The following is a 20,639-nucleotide window of genomic DNA, read 5'->3' as shown; positions in this document are numbered from 1 at the left end:
AGAGTGGTAATATCAATTTCGTTTTCAGCACCGATACTATCAAACCCCAAATTACGAATGTATCTTCTCTCCCTTATTTTGGTTCACTCCCTTATCTAATTAGGTTGTTACCAATAGTACTGAATTTTACATAAGTTTTATGGCTCCAAGAACCAATAATGATAAAGACCCACCCTGCCAAACATGGGCTATGAAGTTGCTCCCTGATTTTATGACCTTCAAAATGATAGTATCCATCTAGCCAAACTGAAAAAAGAACAAGACAGAGGGATACATATGCTTAACACATTAAAAAAGCATCCGTCTAACAACTAAGTTTATGCTTAATCACTTGTATTGTAGAAGCAATGGAAGAAAAAAATATAACAGAAACATATATACTTACTACATTTTTGTGACAAATTTAGAGCTGCAAAATATAAAGCAAATAAAATATTATTACCATTCACTATTATTTCTTATATGCTAATAATATTGAAATTCCCTAATAGGCAACTAACATTCAATTCTAACATGTGATACTTTGAGGATATTAAATTCTTTGGAGAACAATGTCAATCAAGTTATGAAAATGCAAGAAAAGTAAAGCTTCCTTGAGATTTAGGTCATTGAATTCAGCTGATTCATATGGACAATGTCCAACCCTCCAATGTTGTGACATTGTGCTAAAGTAGTATGCTCGCATTGCCTCTTTCCACTTAGCCCTACATGAGATTATCCTGAAGACCCTAGACGTACAAGAACCAAGAGTGATAAAACTGACCTAACATGTCAGCAAACAGGTTTAGCTTTAAAAGAAAGCTGTTATTCACATCATTATGAGAAAGGAAGCAAAAGGGCAGCTAAAAACTAAAGCACAAGAAATCAAAATAATCTTCTGTTCAAAAAGTGAGGCACATAACTGTAAAGAAAAAGAACAGACTACTTAGTGAGGTGAGCAAAATGAAAGGTAAAGCAACAGGCAAACCCCTTGAGCAGAACCTGACAATCAAACAAGGTCATCCTTGTAGATACCTCTAGATGTGACAAACTCTCTAGAATAATAACATAATATGCAAGAGGCTCAACACATGCAAAGTAATTTTTTTTCAGCAGAATAATAGGTGGAACAGCATTTATTTCCAACTAAGTGCTGTAAATCAAAACAATCTTCTGTTCAAAAAGTGAGGCAGATAACTGTAAAGAAAAGAACAAACTACTTAGTGAGGTGAGCAAAATGAAAGCTAAGGCAACAGGCAAACCTCTTTAGCAGAACCTGACAATCAAACAAGGTCATCCTCATAGATACCCTCTAGATGTGATAAATTCTCTAGAATAATAGCATATAATATGCAAGAGGCTCAACAAATGCGAAAAAAAAAATCAGCAGAATAATAGGTGGAACAGCATTTATTTCCAACTAAGTGCTGTAAAGTGGTCTCCAAAACAGATGGAAGAGGAAAAATCACTCAGCCAAGTGGTAGCGTATGCTGTAGGGTATTCAATTTGAATAATTTGCAACAACAGAAGCACAACACAAAGGAAGCAATATCCTTTCCTTTCATAACTACTATTGCAGAACTGGTATCTTAGCGCTTAAATGTTAAGCCAGACACTTGACAACTGCGAGGGGATGGATGTACCATATATCTTTTCATTACATTCTATATTTTATCAATGCAGTCACTTAACTTATTCATATCAGTTGTGATTTAATTAATTCCTTTCAGATTGTTTCTCCATTTAAACTTGTACATCCTCTGTATATTGCACCTGCTTATCTCTTTTTTTGTCTTCCACCAGTGCTAGTACATGGCTGTTGCGAGATTGTTTCAGGTTCTTTTGGATATATTGACCAATCTCCTTTCAGACGCCTTTAATAATAAAATCAATAATACAGTTCCTCATTTTAATACTTCTTCAGTCACTTATTTTGTAGAATTGCACAATAAAGTAATCCATGTTTCCAGATTTCCTGTAAGATGAATCTGGTATGATAAATTATTGATAAAGAAAAACCTTTTCCAGTTCCTTTTCCTACCCAATTATTATCCTTGAATAAGAATGGATGCCTAGAAGGTCTTGTTAAAAAATGTCGAATATGGAATCAGGCAAAATGAAATGGAGATGCAGAGTTGCAAACAAAAACAGATCATTCCCAAAAGGGGTATCAATTAAATATGGTCTCACCAGGATGATGTTGGCAATGTTTGCTGTCACTTTTGAGCCTCATGTACTAGTTAGGGATGTACATAATGTTCAGTTAAAATAGCATTTTTAACAAAACAAATCAAAAGCACAAAGACAGGAAATGAATTGAAGAACACAAATTATTTCTGATAGAGGATTTAATCAAGTCAATTTACAATAAAAGCAAACAGTGCCCAGGCAAAGTCATAAATGGAACACAAAATAAGTTCCTTATTGCACTTAGACTAACAGCAACGTTGAGTAATTATATTTTAAAACTGCAAACTATCAAGGGATAAGATTTGACAGGCTAAAAGTGTTGGTTTTTTGTGTAACTAGGATAGGAAAATAAATAGGATTCGGATTGCCTTAAGGCATCATCCGAATCCTTATAGGGCAGGGCCCTATCTATTGTATTTATATGTAATGTGTAAAACCATTAAGGGCTGGACCTAACATGTAAAGGGGCGCATCTCTAGGTCTAACGTGTGGACCTCTCTCCAGCACACACATTTTGTGGCATATAGTCTTATGTATTGATCATTTATGATGGGCTGGGCCCAAATGATTGTATCATTAAAAGGATGCATCCCTTCTCCAAACGTGTGGTCCTATATCTTATTTTAGCACATCTCTATGTAGCGTGGGCTCTTGTAACGTGGAACTATATTGTTTAGGTCCCATGCTTATGGTGGCGTGTGGAACTAATATTATAGTGTTGGCCCCAAGGATGGATTGGGCCGACCCAAGATAGGGCTCACCTCTTGTATATATGCACAAGCATATCACTAGTCGTAAAGGAATCAAGCAATCCGAATATTAGACAATCAATGTGAAGACCCTGTGCTCTGCAATAAAAGGTCAATGCGAATTCTGATAAAGGAATCAGCGAATTACTTCTGCCATCGGCATTTGCCATACATGTGATCTTGGACAGTGAATACATTGAAGAGGATAGCGAGTTCCTCTTGAAGGTCTACAAACACCATTAGGTCTGCAATCTTCAGTGAAGATCTACGAAGAGCTGGAAGCTGTATGCTGATGATATTCTTATATAAGAAAGAGATAAGTCTGCTATCTTCTGCTGTTACATTGTGCCCTAGCTGGGTTACGACTGTAACTCTAATTCTGCCCTAGGTTGACAGTTTATCAGATAAGTAATCTGATCTTTATTGTCATTGTATTCTATAAATAATAAAAGGATCTAGATCTGATTTGTTGCTGGGTTTTTCCTCCAAGAGGGAGGTTTTCCCAGGGTATGTGTTGTGTCTTGTCTCTTTTGTATTCTTGCATTCACATTGTTCTCTGCAATCTGATCACTAAAGTTAACAAAAAGTACATATTTTTTAAATTCCAAAGAACTGCAGAGAATGTTTGACATATGTAAGGATGTTGAAAAAGGTCTGTCAGAATGAAATAATTTACTTTTATTTGTAATTGCATTGCGTGTTAGTTCCAGGAATTCCTCCCAATTGAATTTACGCAGCTCCTGCTTCTCCTCTTCAGAAAGCTCAAAGTTTGGTTCCCTTCCGCACATGAATGCTGCCCTGAGAAGACATTGTTTCAAATATTATTGGCATTAAGATACGTAAAATTTGATGAGAAGCAATTGTGGTGCTGCTCATTCAGTTAAAACTAAATAATTCATTGAGAAGCCAAAAAGAAACATTAATTAGCAATTCATGAATCATAATATATAGAGGTCTTGATTCCCTGGGAATGCAGAACATCAAGTGAGCCAATTTCTGTCTGATTAAGGAAAGCAAAACATCTTATCATAAGGTATTCATATGAGAAAAATACTACAATTTGACCACAAGTTCAAAAACCAGTTACAGAATCGAACTAACAAACAAGGTAGAGAGAATGAGAAATTATTATTATTTTATTCTCTTGAAAGCAAACTCTGGTTCAATTTTTGTGATTACTAAAAGATGCAGCAAAAACACAATTGCTATTTACCACATTATTCTACTGTCAGCAAGATATCACAACGGTTTCACATAAAACAAGTTGCACTTACACCATAGTTTTATCTTTTTCCAAGTTTCTAGTTCAGGTTTCACTATCTGAACAAAAGTCATGGATTATGTAAATTGTGTATTATAATAGAAAATTAGAAAGCTCTATCTGGTGGCTGACAACAAGCATAATATAGGAAAACCGGTTTCGGATGATAGATGTATAACTTGAACCAATCAGCTCCCAATTTTGTTAATTCATCAAAATCTTTACAAAATTTCATCTCAACGAATGAAAGTACAACCTGTGGTATAAAAGAGGGGACTCACATGTGAAAAATCATCAGAATATAAGTTATCCAGGATAATCAGATGGCTACGCTCTTACGAAATCAATAAAACATCACTGATGCCCTTCAATTTAATCAGAAATAAAATATCCAACAGTATTTTGTTTAACTGTTGCTGCGTACTTGCAAATGTGTATGTATTATGGCCAATTTTTATAAAAGGGTTCTTCTCCAGATGGATAAACAAGTTAATGCTCCAGCAAGTATCAAGCCTCAATGCAACTACCATCATCAGAGAATAACATTATCAAAAGGTGTTAAAAGTTAGTATACAAGGATGAACAATATTCATACTAGGCTGGGATTTGTTGTCTGGAAGAGGGATGGACAAGTCATAGTCAAGGCAGAAGAATCTATGAAATATGAGATGGACGTACTGCCCAGTAGACAAAGCATGGAAGGGGAGGCAAAAGTATTTGTTTATATTATTTCATCTTCTAAGTTCACATATCAGAAAGCTAAATTTTACAAAATCAAGAAAGCTTATTGTCTCATGCTAAGTCACAAGGTTCGAATTCGACAGCCATGAAATTCAGATGAAATTCGACAAGGGAAAAATTCAAAAAAATTCGGATAAAATTCGCCTTATAATTTGTTTATTTTTAAATATATGTATACTTCTAATAAATTATCAGAATAGCGACCCTTGTTGGAGAAAATCCGAGGGCGACCCAGCAGTTGCAGACACCCATGACCCAATAGATACAAAACATATACAAAGAATACCCACGACCAGCTGAGTTGTGTTTAGAGGCGGATAACAGTGCTTTATAGATTAAATTCGATTAAATTTGATTTTTTTTATATAAGTTTGAAATTCGATTAAATTCGAACCTCATCCATGAAAATCGCCGTATCCTATAACTTAGGTCTCATGTATGAACTCTCACTTTTTCAATTGACTGATTTCAAAATGGAGGATAAATGGCACATGATAAAAGCCTTAGCGGGATGTGAATTCCGGAACAGTTACCTGCAAGGAATGAATAATTAAATCAAAGAAATTAAGATCATTTTGCAGCCATAACAGTTCTAGCAAGCATATTGAAAACTTTGTTGACAAGCCTAAACTTTGGAGCTGACTGTTAAAAATGCCTTACACCAAAGCACCAAAAGTCTCCTCCATAATTACATTCTGAGTTTAGTATCCAGTCAAGTGACAGTTCCCCACAGAGGTTCTTCAAGTTCCAACCAAGATAAGAACTTCCAAGTATTACTCCTTTCTGAGTACAATAACTTGCTCAGGTCCAAGCAGCTAGAACTCCGGGCATCCATATGCAAAACCTAATGCCTTACCCTGTAGTTCCACAGCTCACAGCTAGATTTTTAGATGTATAAAGATCCCTTTACATTTTACACAAAGGCACAGGGAAATGTCTTTCTAGATTCAACGAAGATGGGGCTACAACCCAAGAAGACCACTTGATAGCATTTGTATGGACATGTCCCATTTTGACCATGGGCATGGAGAATGTCACGGTTAGGTTTTTAATCCACACTTTTGAAGAAAAAGCCTTTGACATAGATTTTCAAGCTTGTCCTCTGAAAGTGTCACTGAGCTCTCCTTGAAAAGATGAAAGAGTTTAGAAACAGAGATCTGTCCCAATCTTGTTTCCTATGCATTCATTTGCAAACATAGAACAGACTGAAGATTGAGAAGATGATATAGAGACCATTTGCTAAGTCAATATTTGATTCCAGAGTACAAAACAAAATTTAAGTTTGCAAAGACAGCAGAAATAATTTTTTAACATGAATGCACTTAACCCTGGCATGAGAAGTATTCTGAAGAAGCAGCAGCTCAACACTGTGCAAGATGCCCATACAAGTGCCATGAATATTGAAAATATCCTGCTGTAATTCATCGATGCCTTATCTTGAGAACACCCCTAAAAAGAATTACAAGGTAATTTCTTTGGCATAATCCTAAGTTGCCGGTTCTGGTACTGTTACTGGTACAGATTCAGGTTCGGGGATCCGGTTCATGGGTTCAGCTAAAACTTTTTGGGGGTTTGTGTTCATCCATACAAAAAAATGTGTGTGTGTGTGTATATATATATACACACAGGCCAAAAGTATGAATTAAGATTAAAATATTACAACATTATATAAACGACAAAACCACCATAAACTTGTTAGCTATAAGCAATTTAATAAGAAATTTTCCATTCTATTTTATTTAGCATAAAGTTTTGATCCAGTATTATTTTACCTGTTGACCACTATGTATGCTTCACTTTCACATTCAAGTTTTAGATGGCTATCTCAATTCTTTATGTTTCATATAAATAATAAATTATAAAGCTAATCTTTATTGGGTTCACTGTTTGATACATTGTTGATTCAGATAATATAAAACCTTTTGGTCAATTACTTCCAATATTCCAATTTGCTTCTGACACTAAATCATGTAATAAAACTTATTGTTCATAATTTATTTAACTTGAAAATTGATAGTAACATATCATATAATTACATTTAATTTCTATTTGAAATAAAAGTCATTTTGAATGCTGATTAGATTCCTGTTATTAGAATGATGAGATTGCTATTGAATTGCAAATAAAAATCATTCCATGGTTTACAAATGGATCACGGTAGCAAATACCTTTTTGGACATCACTGGTGAAATACCCACAGGCATACCGATCCGGTAACCAGATCCAACCCGGCAGCAGGCGTATAATCTAGAAAGGCATATTGGCCTGAGAATGCGCTAAGAAGGAATGACAGCATATATTTCTTTGATACCTCACCATCTCAAGAATTTTAAAAAATGCTTAAGTTGATGCAAAGCCTCTGTGAGGAACCCTGGGATCTTTGAAAATAGTAGATTTGTTATGGTGGGAGATCATGTATTCCATTGCACAGAAATTGTCTACCTAATCAAAATTTAGTATTCCCATTCAAAGGTCTTTGAAAATACCATTTTACAGAAATTCTGTAGATTGGGACCGAAAAGGGAGAACCCATTCTGAATAACCTTGTTTTAACTTTCATGGATACAAACTTTCCCTTTATAATGATGATACTCAAGAATAGAAAATAACTGAACTTCAAGATGCTTTGGCAGTGCATCAAAATAAGAGTCCCTTGAGAAACAGAATAGCAAAAAGTTTAAGAAACAGTTTAGGTCTCATTGAACTTATTAGAATTAAACAGTCCATGATATTGATTGTAAGTAAATCTCTGGATTCAACTGTGTATAAATTTTGCATTAACATTTTGAATCACACTCTGTGATCCATCATCAGGATATAAGAGAACAACTGCAGGATGATGGATCACGGAGTGTGATCCAAAATGTTAATGCAAAAATTTATACACAGTTGAATCCAGAAATTTACTTACAATCAGTTTAGGTCTCAGTTAAGTTCACTTAAACTATTGCAGTATCCTTGTTACTATAGCTTATCAAAAGGTTAAAAAGAATCAAGATAGCATCTAATTCAAGATCTATATAAGCTATCTGCAAACTGATCATTGATGCAGGAAATTTGAACTAAGACAAATTGACATTTTTATGTCACCTTGAACATCTATGGACTTAAGTTTCAAAACTGATTGCTTGACTCAAAAGTATCAAATAATGCCACAGCTGTGCACATGATAAAGAAAACTTGTGTTAGGATAATTCAACTAAACCCCTCCTACGTTGGCATGAGCACCCCTAAAATATCAACTTAGGGATAATCTAGCTGACAACTTGCAAGAAGCTTATGTTATGTTTTTAGAAGAATTGGTATGGTTGTATTGGCAATTTGATGAACACATTGATCATATATAATGGCCCTTGCTAGTAAATGGATAGCACATGTTCTTCCATTATGTTTCAAATATGGGCACCCCAAATAATGATATTTGCTTCACAGGGCTAGAGCCAGAAACTATCAACTAATGATACCTGAAGTAACACAAATCAAAGAATACAATTCAATCCATGATGCAGTCAAAAGATATTTGGTCCATATTCTTTGATGGGGTAAGGTGAACATGTAAAGCAGATGATGGCAAAATTTAGCAGTCACCTCAATGTAGTTGGTGTAATTTTGCTTCACCTCAACTAACTGAAATCTCATATACATTTGAATTTGAACGCATACACAACATGGCAGAATATGAAGCATTTAATCTTGGTTTATATGAAGTTCTTGATCTGAAAATCAAAAAGTTGAAGTTTCTAGGCAATGTAGAATTGATTGTCCAGTAAGTTAATTTTATATACTCAGCTAAAAACAATGAAATTGGAGCACTAAAGATTGCGTTTGGTATCATATAAAATCTTTCCATATCCATGCAATTTCAAGGCAGGACACTCAATTGGCAGATCCTATAGCTGTATCAACCTCCTTGTGCTATCCGCATCCCAACATTTATTAGAATAAATGTCTCTCTCTATTCCATTAACTTCTCCTTTGAATTAATAAATAGTTTTCCAGTGCCTGATTAAGATACATCGGCACAGCTTCAAATAATTGCCAGATTTTGAGAGTTTTAAAGTTAACTTCTCCATTGGATAAATAAATAGTTCTACATTATATGATTAATACTAGCATAGATATCTTAAATATGTCTATGACCTATCTAAAAAATGTGGAGAGGTATAGTCTACAGTTATTTTATTTTACTTTAGAACCATTTAAGAATTATTTATTTTATTTGTATTGTATACTTTATGTTTATTTACTTAAGAGTTATTTTATAGTCATTTTATTTACGTAAAAGTTATTTTATTTTGCTTTAGAAATATTCAAGAATAATTTTATTTTTATTTACTTAAAAGTTATTTAAACTTATTTTTAAATTTTAGAGTCATTCTATTTACTTATTTAAGAATTATTTTATTTTACTACAGAACTATTTATTTTATTTTTATCTACATTGTTTACTTTATTTTTAGTTTTGTTTTTACTTTCAAAAGGGAAGTAACTTATATGTTACTTATTAATAGTTTTAATTTTATAGTTTTAGTTTTTTGTTTAAACTTTGTCGACTAATTTTGGCTTTTATCTACACAGTAACAAAATGAGACTCCCACTGTAGAAATCCCCTCAGCCTAATAAAGTGGCATGGCTTTCAATAATGAACAGAAATTAGGAATTGATGATAGATGATTTTAAGTCGAAAGCTACTTCTTATACTCTTTAACTGTGTAACCGAGTTTGTGGACCCTGGTGCTCGAGCCCGGACCAACTCCGCCTAGGTCCGAGTTTGCACCTAGGTTTGCAACAAGTGCGACCTGAGTGCAGCCCAAGGCCCCCGGGGTGCACCTGGGCGAACCCAGGTTCACCAGTTGGGTTAAGTCACAAAAAGTGACTTTATAACAATAAAAAATAAAAAAATAAAAAAATAAAATTGCCTTTTTCAGCCAAAAAATCCAATCCGCCCCTGCTAAATACATTTCAAACCTAAAACAACTTCATTTGCTCATCTATTCTCTCTTAGTTTCATTTTGGCATTTTGAAGGGCAGGTGTTTATTTTCAAAGGAGATTGTTCATGGAGTGCTTGAAGAAGGTGGAGAGCTTGCACATAGGAGATTCAAGCACTTAAGGTAAGCATTTATCCCTATTCTTTGATCTTTTAAGCAATTTTTTCAAGGTTTTTTTAATTTTATTTTCTTTTGTTTTAAAAGATAAACAAGTTCTACTATTTTTTATGTTCTTTTATACTTCCATTGGCTTTTACATTGTGTAATCTTACATATTTTTTTATAATTTAAAAATGTTTAATTTCTTATAATAGCAAAAGAAACAAAATGGCAACGAGTTTGAGTTCAATGGGTGGGGTTACAAGACTCAAAAGCAAAAATTTAAAGTTGATAGAGATTCTCCTTTATGGAATTATACTACAATAATTTGACAAATTCCAGGAGGTAGGGGATATGAATGGACTTGTATTTTTTGTAAAACCAATTATAGGTGCTCGTATTATCAAGTAAGACGTCACTTTTGTGGCCCTACTAGGAAAGGGATTAAAATGTGCGTAGGCTAGATGAGAAAGGGTTGTTTGCAACACAAATAGCAATATTCATTAGAGAACAAGAAGACGTTGATCAAGATATGGCAAGAGAAAAACTAAGAGCTAATCCATCTGCAAGCAAAACATCAATGACTTTACCTAAAGATCATATACTACTGGAGAAGGCCCCCCCATCATCCTTTCTTGGAGATACCCATTATGCAAGATGACGTTCAAGTAGAAAATCCCTTTCTTTCTCGCAAAAGAGGCCCATTGGACAAAGCATTCAAAATGGAAGCAAGAGATATTGCAAAGCAAAAAATTGCACATTGCCTCTATGCCAATGGTCTTCCTTTCAACTTGGTAAGATCACCATATTGGCGGGAGATGGTGAAGGCAATCAATAATGTACCTATTGGTTTCACAAGTCCTGGGTATGAAAAGGTGTGCACCACCTTATTGGCAAGAGATAAGAATTTTGTAGAGACATCATTGAAGCCAATTAGAGATTCTTGGGTTGAATTGGGTGTTTCTATTGTTTTTGATGTGTGGAAGGATTGCAAAAACTGTCCATTGATAAATGTTATTGCAGTGTCCCCCAAAGGAGCAATGTTTTTGAAAGCAGTTGATTGTGAGGGGCAGCTTAAAGATGCAGAATTCATTTGCAGAATCCTCTTTGATCCAATAGATATGGTGGGACATGAAAATGTTGTCCAAGTCATCACAGACAATTGAAAGGTTTGTAGGGTTGCAGGTGCTTTGGTTGAACAAAGATATTCACACATTTTTTGGACACCATGCACCATACACTCCCTCAACTTGGTGATGCAAGCAATTGGCACTCAAATAGAGTGGGTGAAGGATATCTACCAAGAGGGTGAGAAGATCCAAATGTTTGTGACAAACCACCATATGTCACAAGCCATTTTCAAGAGCTTCTTGAGGTTGGAATTGCTGAAGGTAAATTTAATTTATCTATTTAATTTTATTTATGCCATGTTTAATTTTGTTTTATATTTTTTAAAATGTGTTATTTGTCATATTTTTTACATGAATCTAGATGGCTGACACCCGATTTGTATCACACACAATGGTAATGAGACGACTTTTGAAGGTGAAAGAGGCATTGAGTGCCATGGTTATAGCAACCAATGGAGTATTTGGAAGCAATCAAATTCAATGAGGGCCCAAAAGGTTAGGTCATTAATCGCGGATCTCACTTGATGGGATCGTGTGGAATATATATTGAATTTCACCAAGCCTATCATGAATATGACCAAGTAACTGATACAAATGCAACATGTTTGGGGAAGTCAATGATGGCATGGCCACCATGATTGAAAAAATCAAAGTTATAATAGCAAAAAGAGAGAATGACCCTGAAGAAGTATTTTTCAAAAAGGAGGAACAAATCTTCTTCACCAGTGGAACAAGATGACCACGCCATTGCACCTCTTTGCACATGCTTTATCTCCCATGTATTATAGCAATGAAGTACTTTCTTTACCAGGGAGAACTAAACTATATAGAGATTCTGAAGTTGCTACTGGGTACAAGCAGGCATTTTCTAGACTCTTCACAGATCCTAAAGTGGTGGAAAGTGTTAGGAAAGAGTTTGGTTTGTTTATCTCAAGAAGAAATCATAGTCCTTGTGCCATTAATGACCAAACCAAAATGGATAGTACTACATGGTGGTACCTCCATGGTCAAGATTATATGTTCCTCCAACCTTTTAAATTTTAACATTTGTATTGTAGACTTTAGCATTTAACATTCTTTAATTTTTTTTGCATTTTTTTAATTTTAAATTTTGTTGGTTTTCTCTCCAATTTCAACAGGTTGCAAATTCTTCTAACTCCTTTATCCACTCAGTGAAGCGTAATCGGTTGGCTTCAAAAAGAGCAGAAGACATGGTTTATATTCATTCCAATTTGCATCTTCTAACACATAAGGAATAGCAATACAAGGGTCAATGAAGCATTGGGATGTAACCCCCAAGTGTACCAACTTGGATGCAACTGTTGCTGATCTGGTTACAGTCACTTTGGATAATGATGATGAGAGACCTATAGCTAATGTACCTAGTGGGAGTGGGAGTGGCACTGGTTTGTGTTCAAATGATTTTGAATTCAAACTTGGAGCAAATGATGATGATCTTGATCTAGATCCTTTTGATGATTGATGAAGATAGAAGACAATTATTATTTTTTATTGTCAATTTTATAATTGTAATGATTTTCATTTGAATCGTGAACCTAGACATATATGAATCTATGATACATTGATATATATTATATGGCATATGACATAATATGATATTACTGGAATTCTGAACTATCAATTGGCATTTGGTATTGATCAATGATGACGTAGCATACTATTAAATGTATTTAGATTTGATTTGTAATTTTGTATATTTCTTTAAATTTTGCATATAATATATATATATAGACGAACCTGATCCACCAACCCAAAAGGCAGAAAAAAATTTGCCCAAACCAACGGACCAGGTTCATGTCCCTGAACCCAAACCGGTAACTTAGCTCTTTAAGTATGAAAAAGAACCCTTCGACTTACCTCTTAGGAAAGTTGTAAAATACGTGGGATATGGCCAAGTAAAAGCAAACTAACCAGAGTTTTCATTGAGAAAGGTGCCCAGAACCTTTCAAGTTAATATGGGCACTAAGAAACATGCTAATTTATTGAATTTGGATTCGATTGTGTGGTTGAAGAAAGGAGAAGATTTGAGTCTCGTTCAAAAAAATAATTGAATATTTTTGCCTGATCTTGTAGCAATCTGAAGGTTTTTGATTCTAATCAATAGCAAATTTGATGACTCTAATGAAAGAAAAGTCACATATGTTGGAATTAAAAATTTGAATAGTTTGTAATCTACATACAAGATAGTTTCCACCTTGATAATGAGGTGTTGTCAGTGCCTGAAGTGCTTAAACCAAAAGTGTAGAACACTTTATGATAGGTTTCATAATTTAGAACATATCATCCATGCTTTAAGAAGGGTTCCCCTAGGAAATTGAGAGACATTTATTTCTATTTTAAAATTAATGTGTAAGTGAGAAAGTGCAACTATATAGAGAATTAACTAGAGAGCATCTTTCAAATTTTCAATCATTGAAAACAAATTATCCAACAAAAGATCTTATGTAAATATTTTGATGTTTCATTAAGTCGATAGTTGTTGTTTGTCATGTCCCTGTCATGACGCTAGACTGAAATCTTAATTACAATCTGGAAATTGTCTTACAACATGTAAGACTTCACAATTTCCCCTTCCCCAGCAATGATCGTGAAGTAGCAGCAGTCTGTGTTTATTAAGGAATATTATGCATTAAATAATATGGATCGCCCCTCCTCTAGTTACAGCGATCTTCCACAAGCAGCAAGAAATGATTAGTTAAGTTTAAACAATATCACTAAGAGGCGATTTGAATAAGTTTAACAAAAGCAGCAGTCAAACAAAGAGTTGCCTCTCCTACAAGCAGTTGTGACCCTCAAACAAGGATTGACCAGCATTCAAAGAAAAGGGATGGGAAAAGGAAGAGGGTCTGATCTGAGTGAAACACAATTCAGACCATACAGCCATTATAGAGAATAAAGTAAATTAATTGGTATGGAAACTAAACTAAGTGTGTTATGCATCAGTCCTAATATGTGTGTTCATGGGCCTTGTTTCTTGAATTATATTTCTCTAAATAAATAGAAAATGTAATGTCCCCATTTAAATGCTAAATCTTTAGAACCAAACAACTTGAGAAAGCTCCTTGTATTATCTTTATAAAGGTAACAATATATAAGCTAAACCAAATTGTGATTGTAATGAACGAAATAATCAATAGATTTAAGATAACAAGAGCTATCAACAAAGAAATATATGATGGACGAAGGAAGCCTCTTGATAAGTATGGCCTTTACGGATACCAATATGTATTCTTCGTGTTTTTCACATATATGCTAAAAACCATATGTAATCCTCGTTGTGGGAGACAGCTTGAAGAGTAAGAGATGGGTCGCGAGGGGCTCGTAAGTGACCTAAAAGTGTGTCCTTACAATTGAGGAGTCGAGTCAACCCTTACATCTTCCCCCCGATCCTGCAAGAGGAAATGCATAAAGATTGATAGTATGAAACCCATCTGGTGTTGTGGGCTTGAGATGCAACAAAGTATTGACAATCTCCCCCCACCTTCACAAGTCTTCTGTTGTGGGCTTGAGATGCAATAGAGTTTTGACATTATCCCCCCAACTTCACAAGTCTTCTGTTGTGGGCTTGAGATGCAATAGAGTTTTGACATTCTCCCCCCAACTTCACAAGATGGCAAGTACTTAGGGAAATGAAGCCTTGATTGGAAACTGGCTCTCAGCAAACCCATCCCATCTCTTCTTCCCAAACTCTACATGCTTGTATTAAGTATGATGTAATTGATTAATCCTTACAATGGGATTTGCATATTTTTGCACGTTGGTTCATAATGTAGTGACAGGTTATCTTCACTCATCTAAGTATAAGGTTTCAAAGTCAAGAACCTTCATGACAAATTTAGGAATACTTGTGGGCAAGCATCTTCAAGGAGGGGAGACTGTCATGTCCCCATCTTTATGCTGGATAATAAATGGATTTATATTTGAAGGCATGATGAAGGAATAATTATTTGAATCAGTGATTTTTATGAATGTTTGAGGGCAAGCATTTCCAAGGAGGGGAGACTGTAATGTCCCCATTTAAATGCTCAATCTTTAGAACCAAACAACGTGAGAAAGCTCCTTGTATTATCTTTATAAAGGTAACAATATATAAGCTAAACCAAATTGTGATTGTGATGAACGAAATAATCAATAGATTTAAGATTACAAGAGCTATCAACAAAGGAATATATGATGGACGAAGGAAGCCTCTTGATAAGTATGGCCTTCTGGATACCAATTTGTAGTAAGCAGTCAGAGATACGTAGCACTCCAAATCTCCTTTTTTGGAAGGCGCTCTATATGGGATATCATATGAGTATCGAAAGATAACAATTAAAGTCACGACAATGATATTTATTGATCAGGGGAAGCAAGAACCGATTCATTATGTGTGCTATTGTAACCGTAGGCGTCATGTGTTATATTTGGTGGTCATGATTCAAGCACGATTCCCCTGAGGTTTCCATAATAACCATTACGCAGCTTGGGGTTCATTATGTGCATCAATGTTTGAAGATAGTTGTTTCTATTTACAAAGGATGAGTTTATAAAAATCAATATAACGACTCAACCAGCTAATTCGGCATTATACTAATCCGGCAACTATATTGTTGATCAAATGATATATCCCCTTTGCTATTCGATATGTAGTCCAACACAACATATCTATGGAGCAACATAATTACGAGAAATGAACCCATGAACGAAGACGAGCATATGAGAGGTGGTGGCATTGAGCCGGTATCTCCTCCGCACATTGACAAAGTACATTAATGGCGTAAAAGACTCTAAAGCAAAGGATACTTCCGATAGAACTCATAGACACCAAGCATCGTGTTTCGTAGGTGTCATTAAACCATGGAAGACCAAAACAACGATGAATAACATGGAGGGATCGATTTACAAAAGGAAATGCAGAACAACAATAAAGGTGATATTGTTATAATCGAGCAATGACCAAAATACAATGCAGCGATCTCTTAATACTTTTCGAATGGTCTTAGTATCGCACGTACAGAGGAACAACCAATTTGGAGAAGGTTGATGGTCAAACAATGAGCCCCTGGTGCATCCATGAGGTAGTCGTACCGTCAACAGCAAGAAATGTGATACATATATCAATGATGTGATATACGTATTCAGATGGGGGAAATAAATGAAGAGACAATGCTAATCACATGATTAGTCAGCGATAATTGAGAAAGCAAAGAATCGTTGTTAAGGCATAGCACATTGAGCATTACGGAGTATGCTATGAAAAGACATGTATTATAGGGGGTGGTCACAAGAACTAGTGAGAACAACGATTATGATTCCTTGGTCAAGCAAATCGATAATTATGAAGAAGTCGGTTATGAATAGGGATGACTCATCGAATCCAAAAGATGCTGCCTTTCAGATTGAAGGGGTATAAGATGCAAGTTCAACACATTCTACAAACATGGAATATTGTGGGTTTCACTTATATTCATATTTGGGTCTGCTTCAGTAGTACGTTCAGGGTTGCACAGATTATAGATAACAATCAGGTTCAACACCATTATTTGCATACTTTAAGGAATGATCGGAATATATAATTCCAATCAATGAAATAAAGAGGATTCAAAGCATCCAGGAAGATAGCCAACGATCAGATCAGTTCAGATCAGAATTATTATTAAGTTACAGGCAGTAGCATCTTGTCCTTGGTGGAATGCAAGGGGTACATTCATTCCCATTATCAAATGAGAGAAAGATAAGTTCTACCCTCCAAACTACTCTTGAATTTTATTGGCTTGATTTTGTTTTTGGATTGATTTCTTCTCCACTCCAAGTGATCCAAATTTTGGTTTTAGTGTTCAAAACAAGAATGTTCCACAATAAGGCACATGTTGTAAGTACACTTGCAGCAAGGTGTAGGTCACTGGCAACAATATTCCAAGTGTTTGTTGAGCTGTTGCAGGTGATCGATAACATGCTACAAGTTTTTTTCCCTGCTGCAAATCACAAAGGTTCATTGAGCGAGTTGTTCATGACCTTGTGCAAGTCGCTTGCTCGTCTTTCTTCTGTTGGAATCATTGTTGTGGTTGTTTCATATAGCTTTTAGCAATGTTGGGAGCACGGGAAAGAATGGATAGCAAGCGTGTGTTAGGAAATTGGTTCGATAGGCATTTGGTGATGGCTCAAAACATCATTATGATGTGTGCGGAGTTAATATCCAGATATAAACTTGTTGAAGATCAGTTCTGGGCAAATAGCAGCAATTGGAGGGTCGTTTAGGGCAGAAAGATATAGAGGAACAAATTTGTCTCTTAAGAAAACAATTTTATGTTTTGTACTCACCACATTTGACTCTTTTATTGTTAGTAGTGTCAACTAGGGCAGTGGCCATTTTGTCTTCTACCTGGTTGTTTCTTTTCTTGGAATCATAATAATTTATTTCCCTTTTGGCAGTCGCTATAGGCAACCATTGCCATTCAGGGCAACAGTTTCTCTTACATGCCTAGGTGCAGTTGGGGGAGAATTTAGGGCAGAAAATGAAGCAATTGACGAGGTTGACTCGCTTGAGAAAGACTCTCATTGCTATATTCAAGAGGGCAGCAGGTGTACAAGGCTTGAATTTGTGGTGAGAGCAGAGTGGAGACAGAGGAGACTGTACAAATGTTGAAAAGCTCTGAAATAACCATTGGAATGGTATAATAACCAGCCCTTTTGGGTTTTCTCTAGCTAAAGATCCGTGTTATGTGTTATTGCATATTATGTGCCTTGTTTATTTGCCTGCTTCATTTCTATTTATCTGTTTGAATCCTTTCTGTTTATTCAAATGTTTACGCTGCTGCAAGTCGATTAACCATTAGAGCAGTGTATGCTGAGAGTCACAGTTTTAGAGCTAGCTTAAGAAAATCAATAACCAGTGCATCACTAGGGTTATAAACCAGTGGTTTGCAGATCACATGGTATCAAAGTGGGTTTGTATAACCCGATATTGCTACTCTATGATCTTATTGGCTTGTATCCAACATCAGCCAGTTGCAGGTTAGTCTTCAGTCTTTTGAGCCTAAAATTGAATCAAGATACTGATTAAAAAGGGTGAGGTCAGAAAAAATGGAAAGAGAAGATGGAGAAGCAAGATTCTAGTGAAAGTGGATGTGGCCAATATATTTGTGGTTGAGGGAAAGCTAGATAGGCTAGAAAGTATGATGTTCTCCTTGATAGCAAGAATGGATAGCAGAAGGGTGAACCAAGATGAAGATGAATCTGAGAAAGTGAGTGTTGAGCAAGAAGACACTCAAAAACCTGATTGCAGTGGAAGTCTTGTGTCTTTTGAGCCTAAGATTGAATCAAGGGAGCGGTTAAGGAGGGTGAGGTCAGCAAGAATGGAAAGAGAAGATGGAGAAGCAAGATTCTAGTTGAAAGTGGATGTGGCCAATATAATTATGTGGTTGAGGTAAAGCTAGATAGGCTAGAACGTATGCTGCTCATCTTGATAGCGCGAATGGATTGTAGAAGGGTGGACCAAGATTACAGTGAATCTGAGAAAGCAAATGTTGAGCAATAAGACACTCGAAAACCCGATTGCAGTGAAACACTTGTATCTGTTGAGCCTAAACTTGAAACCAGAGAGTGGTTAAGAAGGGTGAGGTCGGCAAGAATGGAAAGAGAAGATGGAGAAGCAAGATTCTAGTTGAAAGTGGACGTCACAAAGATATTTGTGGTTGAGAGAAAGCTAGATAGACTAGGAAGTATGATGCTCTGTTTGATAGCAAGAATGGATGTTACGAGGGTGCACCAAGATGAAGGTGAATCTGAGAGAGCAATGTTGAGAAATAAGTCACTCCAAAACCTGATGAGTTCTTTTAGGTGGAGAGCAAAATTGATATTCAACCATATGATGGAGAAATAAGTACAAAAAACCAATGGGTGTTCCAAATGGAAATAAATTTCAGTTTGGCTTTGCACCATCTATCTCCAAAACAACAAATATCTTTTGTGAGGCTAAAACTTGCCAGGCATGCTCATATGTGGTATGAGAGTTATGCACATTCCTTGGAGATTCAAAAAGTTGCACTAGTGTCAAAGTGAGAAGACATCAAATCACTGTTACCGAAGCAATTTTACCCCATCTGTCATGAAGAAGAGTGGGTGATGCAATGGCATCGTTTGATGCAATAACAAGGACAGAACATAAAAGCTTATATGAACAAATTCAATAAAAAAGAGGTACAGCTTGGTAAGGACATTATGGAACATCAGATGCTGATTAAGCATGTGCGCAGTTTGCTTAACTATACAAAGTGTAGTTCTCATTGCCAAACCCCAAAATATTGATGAGGCATATGCCCAAGAACATTACCTTGTGTTCGATGAACAGAGGGATCCGTTCACTTGAAACAAGGGTGATAAGCAGCAGTGTGGTGGTAAGAAGAATCCAGCGGGCAAAGACAAGCAGAATTTTACTTCCCTTTCAAAGGCAAACAGAAAAGGAAAAATAAGATTTGATACACTTATTAGAGATAGACATGAAGAGGGGAGTTGTTGGCATTTGCATCCTGACTTGGTACCTTCTTGGAGGAGGATGAAGAAAGACAAGATCATCATCTACATGCAGGAAGAAAAAGAGATAAGTGGAGACTTTGTTGTTAATGAGCACCTTTCTTATCCTATGTTGAACAAGGGTGTTGTTTTGGTGACTGGAGGAAGTCCAAGTGAAAAGGTGCTCATCAGGCTACTCCATCTCAAGATGCAAACCAGAGGTAAAAAGTTTGATGCATTTTTTGATCTGTGTGCTCAAGCAAATCTGATTTTCAAGCAAAGTTTGAAACAGAGTTTCATGCATGCAATGAGCAAAAGGTCAGCTGGAGGTAAAAAAAACATTAAGGCTTAAGTGTTGTTTGTCTTGTGCTTCTATGACTGTTTATGCTGCTGCAAGTTGATTAGCAACTACAGCAGTGTATGCCGAGAGTTGCAGTTTTATAGCTAACTTAGGAAAATTCATAACCGGTGCATCACTAGGTTTGCCAAACCAGTTGTTCACAGATCATCAAGATTGTATCTAATACTAATTTCTAATGGAGTCCTTTTTTAATACTAATCTTTCTATGGGCTCAAAGCTCTCAGGTGATCTAATCTTACGATTCTCCATTATCTGTAGATGAATTCCCTTTTGACTCAAATATATACTTTAAAAGGCAAACACAATCAATGACTACAAGTTGTTTCCCTATGACCCCCAAGGTAACATGACAATAGTTAGATCCGTGATGAGGATTCATAGGGTATGCATAGGATATATATATGTTATTAGCTTAGTATTATTTTTATTAGTTTTAATCCTATGTAAATGTCAAAAATAAAGTCAAAAGTGAAAAGTGAAAAGTAAAAGTAATATGTTAGTTCCTAGCTGTTAGGAAGTTAGCATATATTAGTAAATTGTTAATTTATTTGTTATTTGGTTAGTATTGTCCGTCTCAGGTTGACATATGGAATAACAAAATATATATGTTTTATTTTCCATCTCAT

The 20,639-nt window shown here is 35.6% G+C and overlaps 1 protein-coding gene across 4 annotated transcripts in view; it reads right to left on the bottom strand.

Annotated features, from left to right (window-relative positions):
* LOC131077484 (ethylene-responsive transcription factor-like protein At4g13040) overlaps nt 1-20,639 on the bottom strand; it is a 52,745-nt gene that overhangs the window by 17,937 nt on the left and 14,169 nt on the right. For all 4 annotated transcript variants that reach the window (XM_058014975.2, XM_058014974.2, XM_058014977.2 and 1 more), the window contains exon 6: nt 3,595-3,716. In XM_058014975.2, coding sequence (XP_057870958.1) covers nt 3,595-3,716 — 122 coding nt within the window. The remainder of the gene's footprint in view (nt 1-3,594; nt 3,717-20,639) is intronic.

The sequence above is a fragment of the Cryptomeria japonica genome, chromosome 10, assembly GCF_030272615.1.
Source record: "Cryptomeria japonica chromosome 10, Sugi_1.0, whole genome shotgun sequence".
In the NCBI taxonomy this organism is placed as follows: domain Eukaryota; kingdom Viridiplantae; phylum Streptophyta; class Pinopsida; order Cupressales; family Cupressaceae; genus Cryptomeria; species Cryptomeria japonica.
This window is presented reverse-complemented; position numbering and strand designations above follow the sequence as displayed.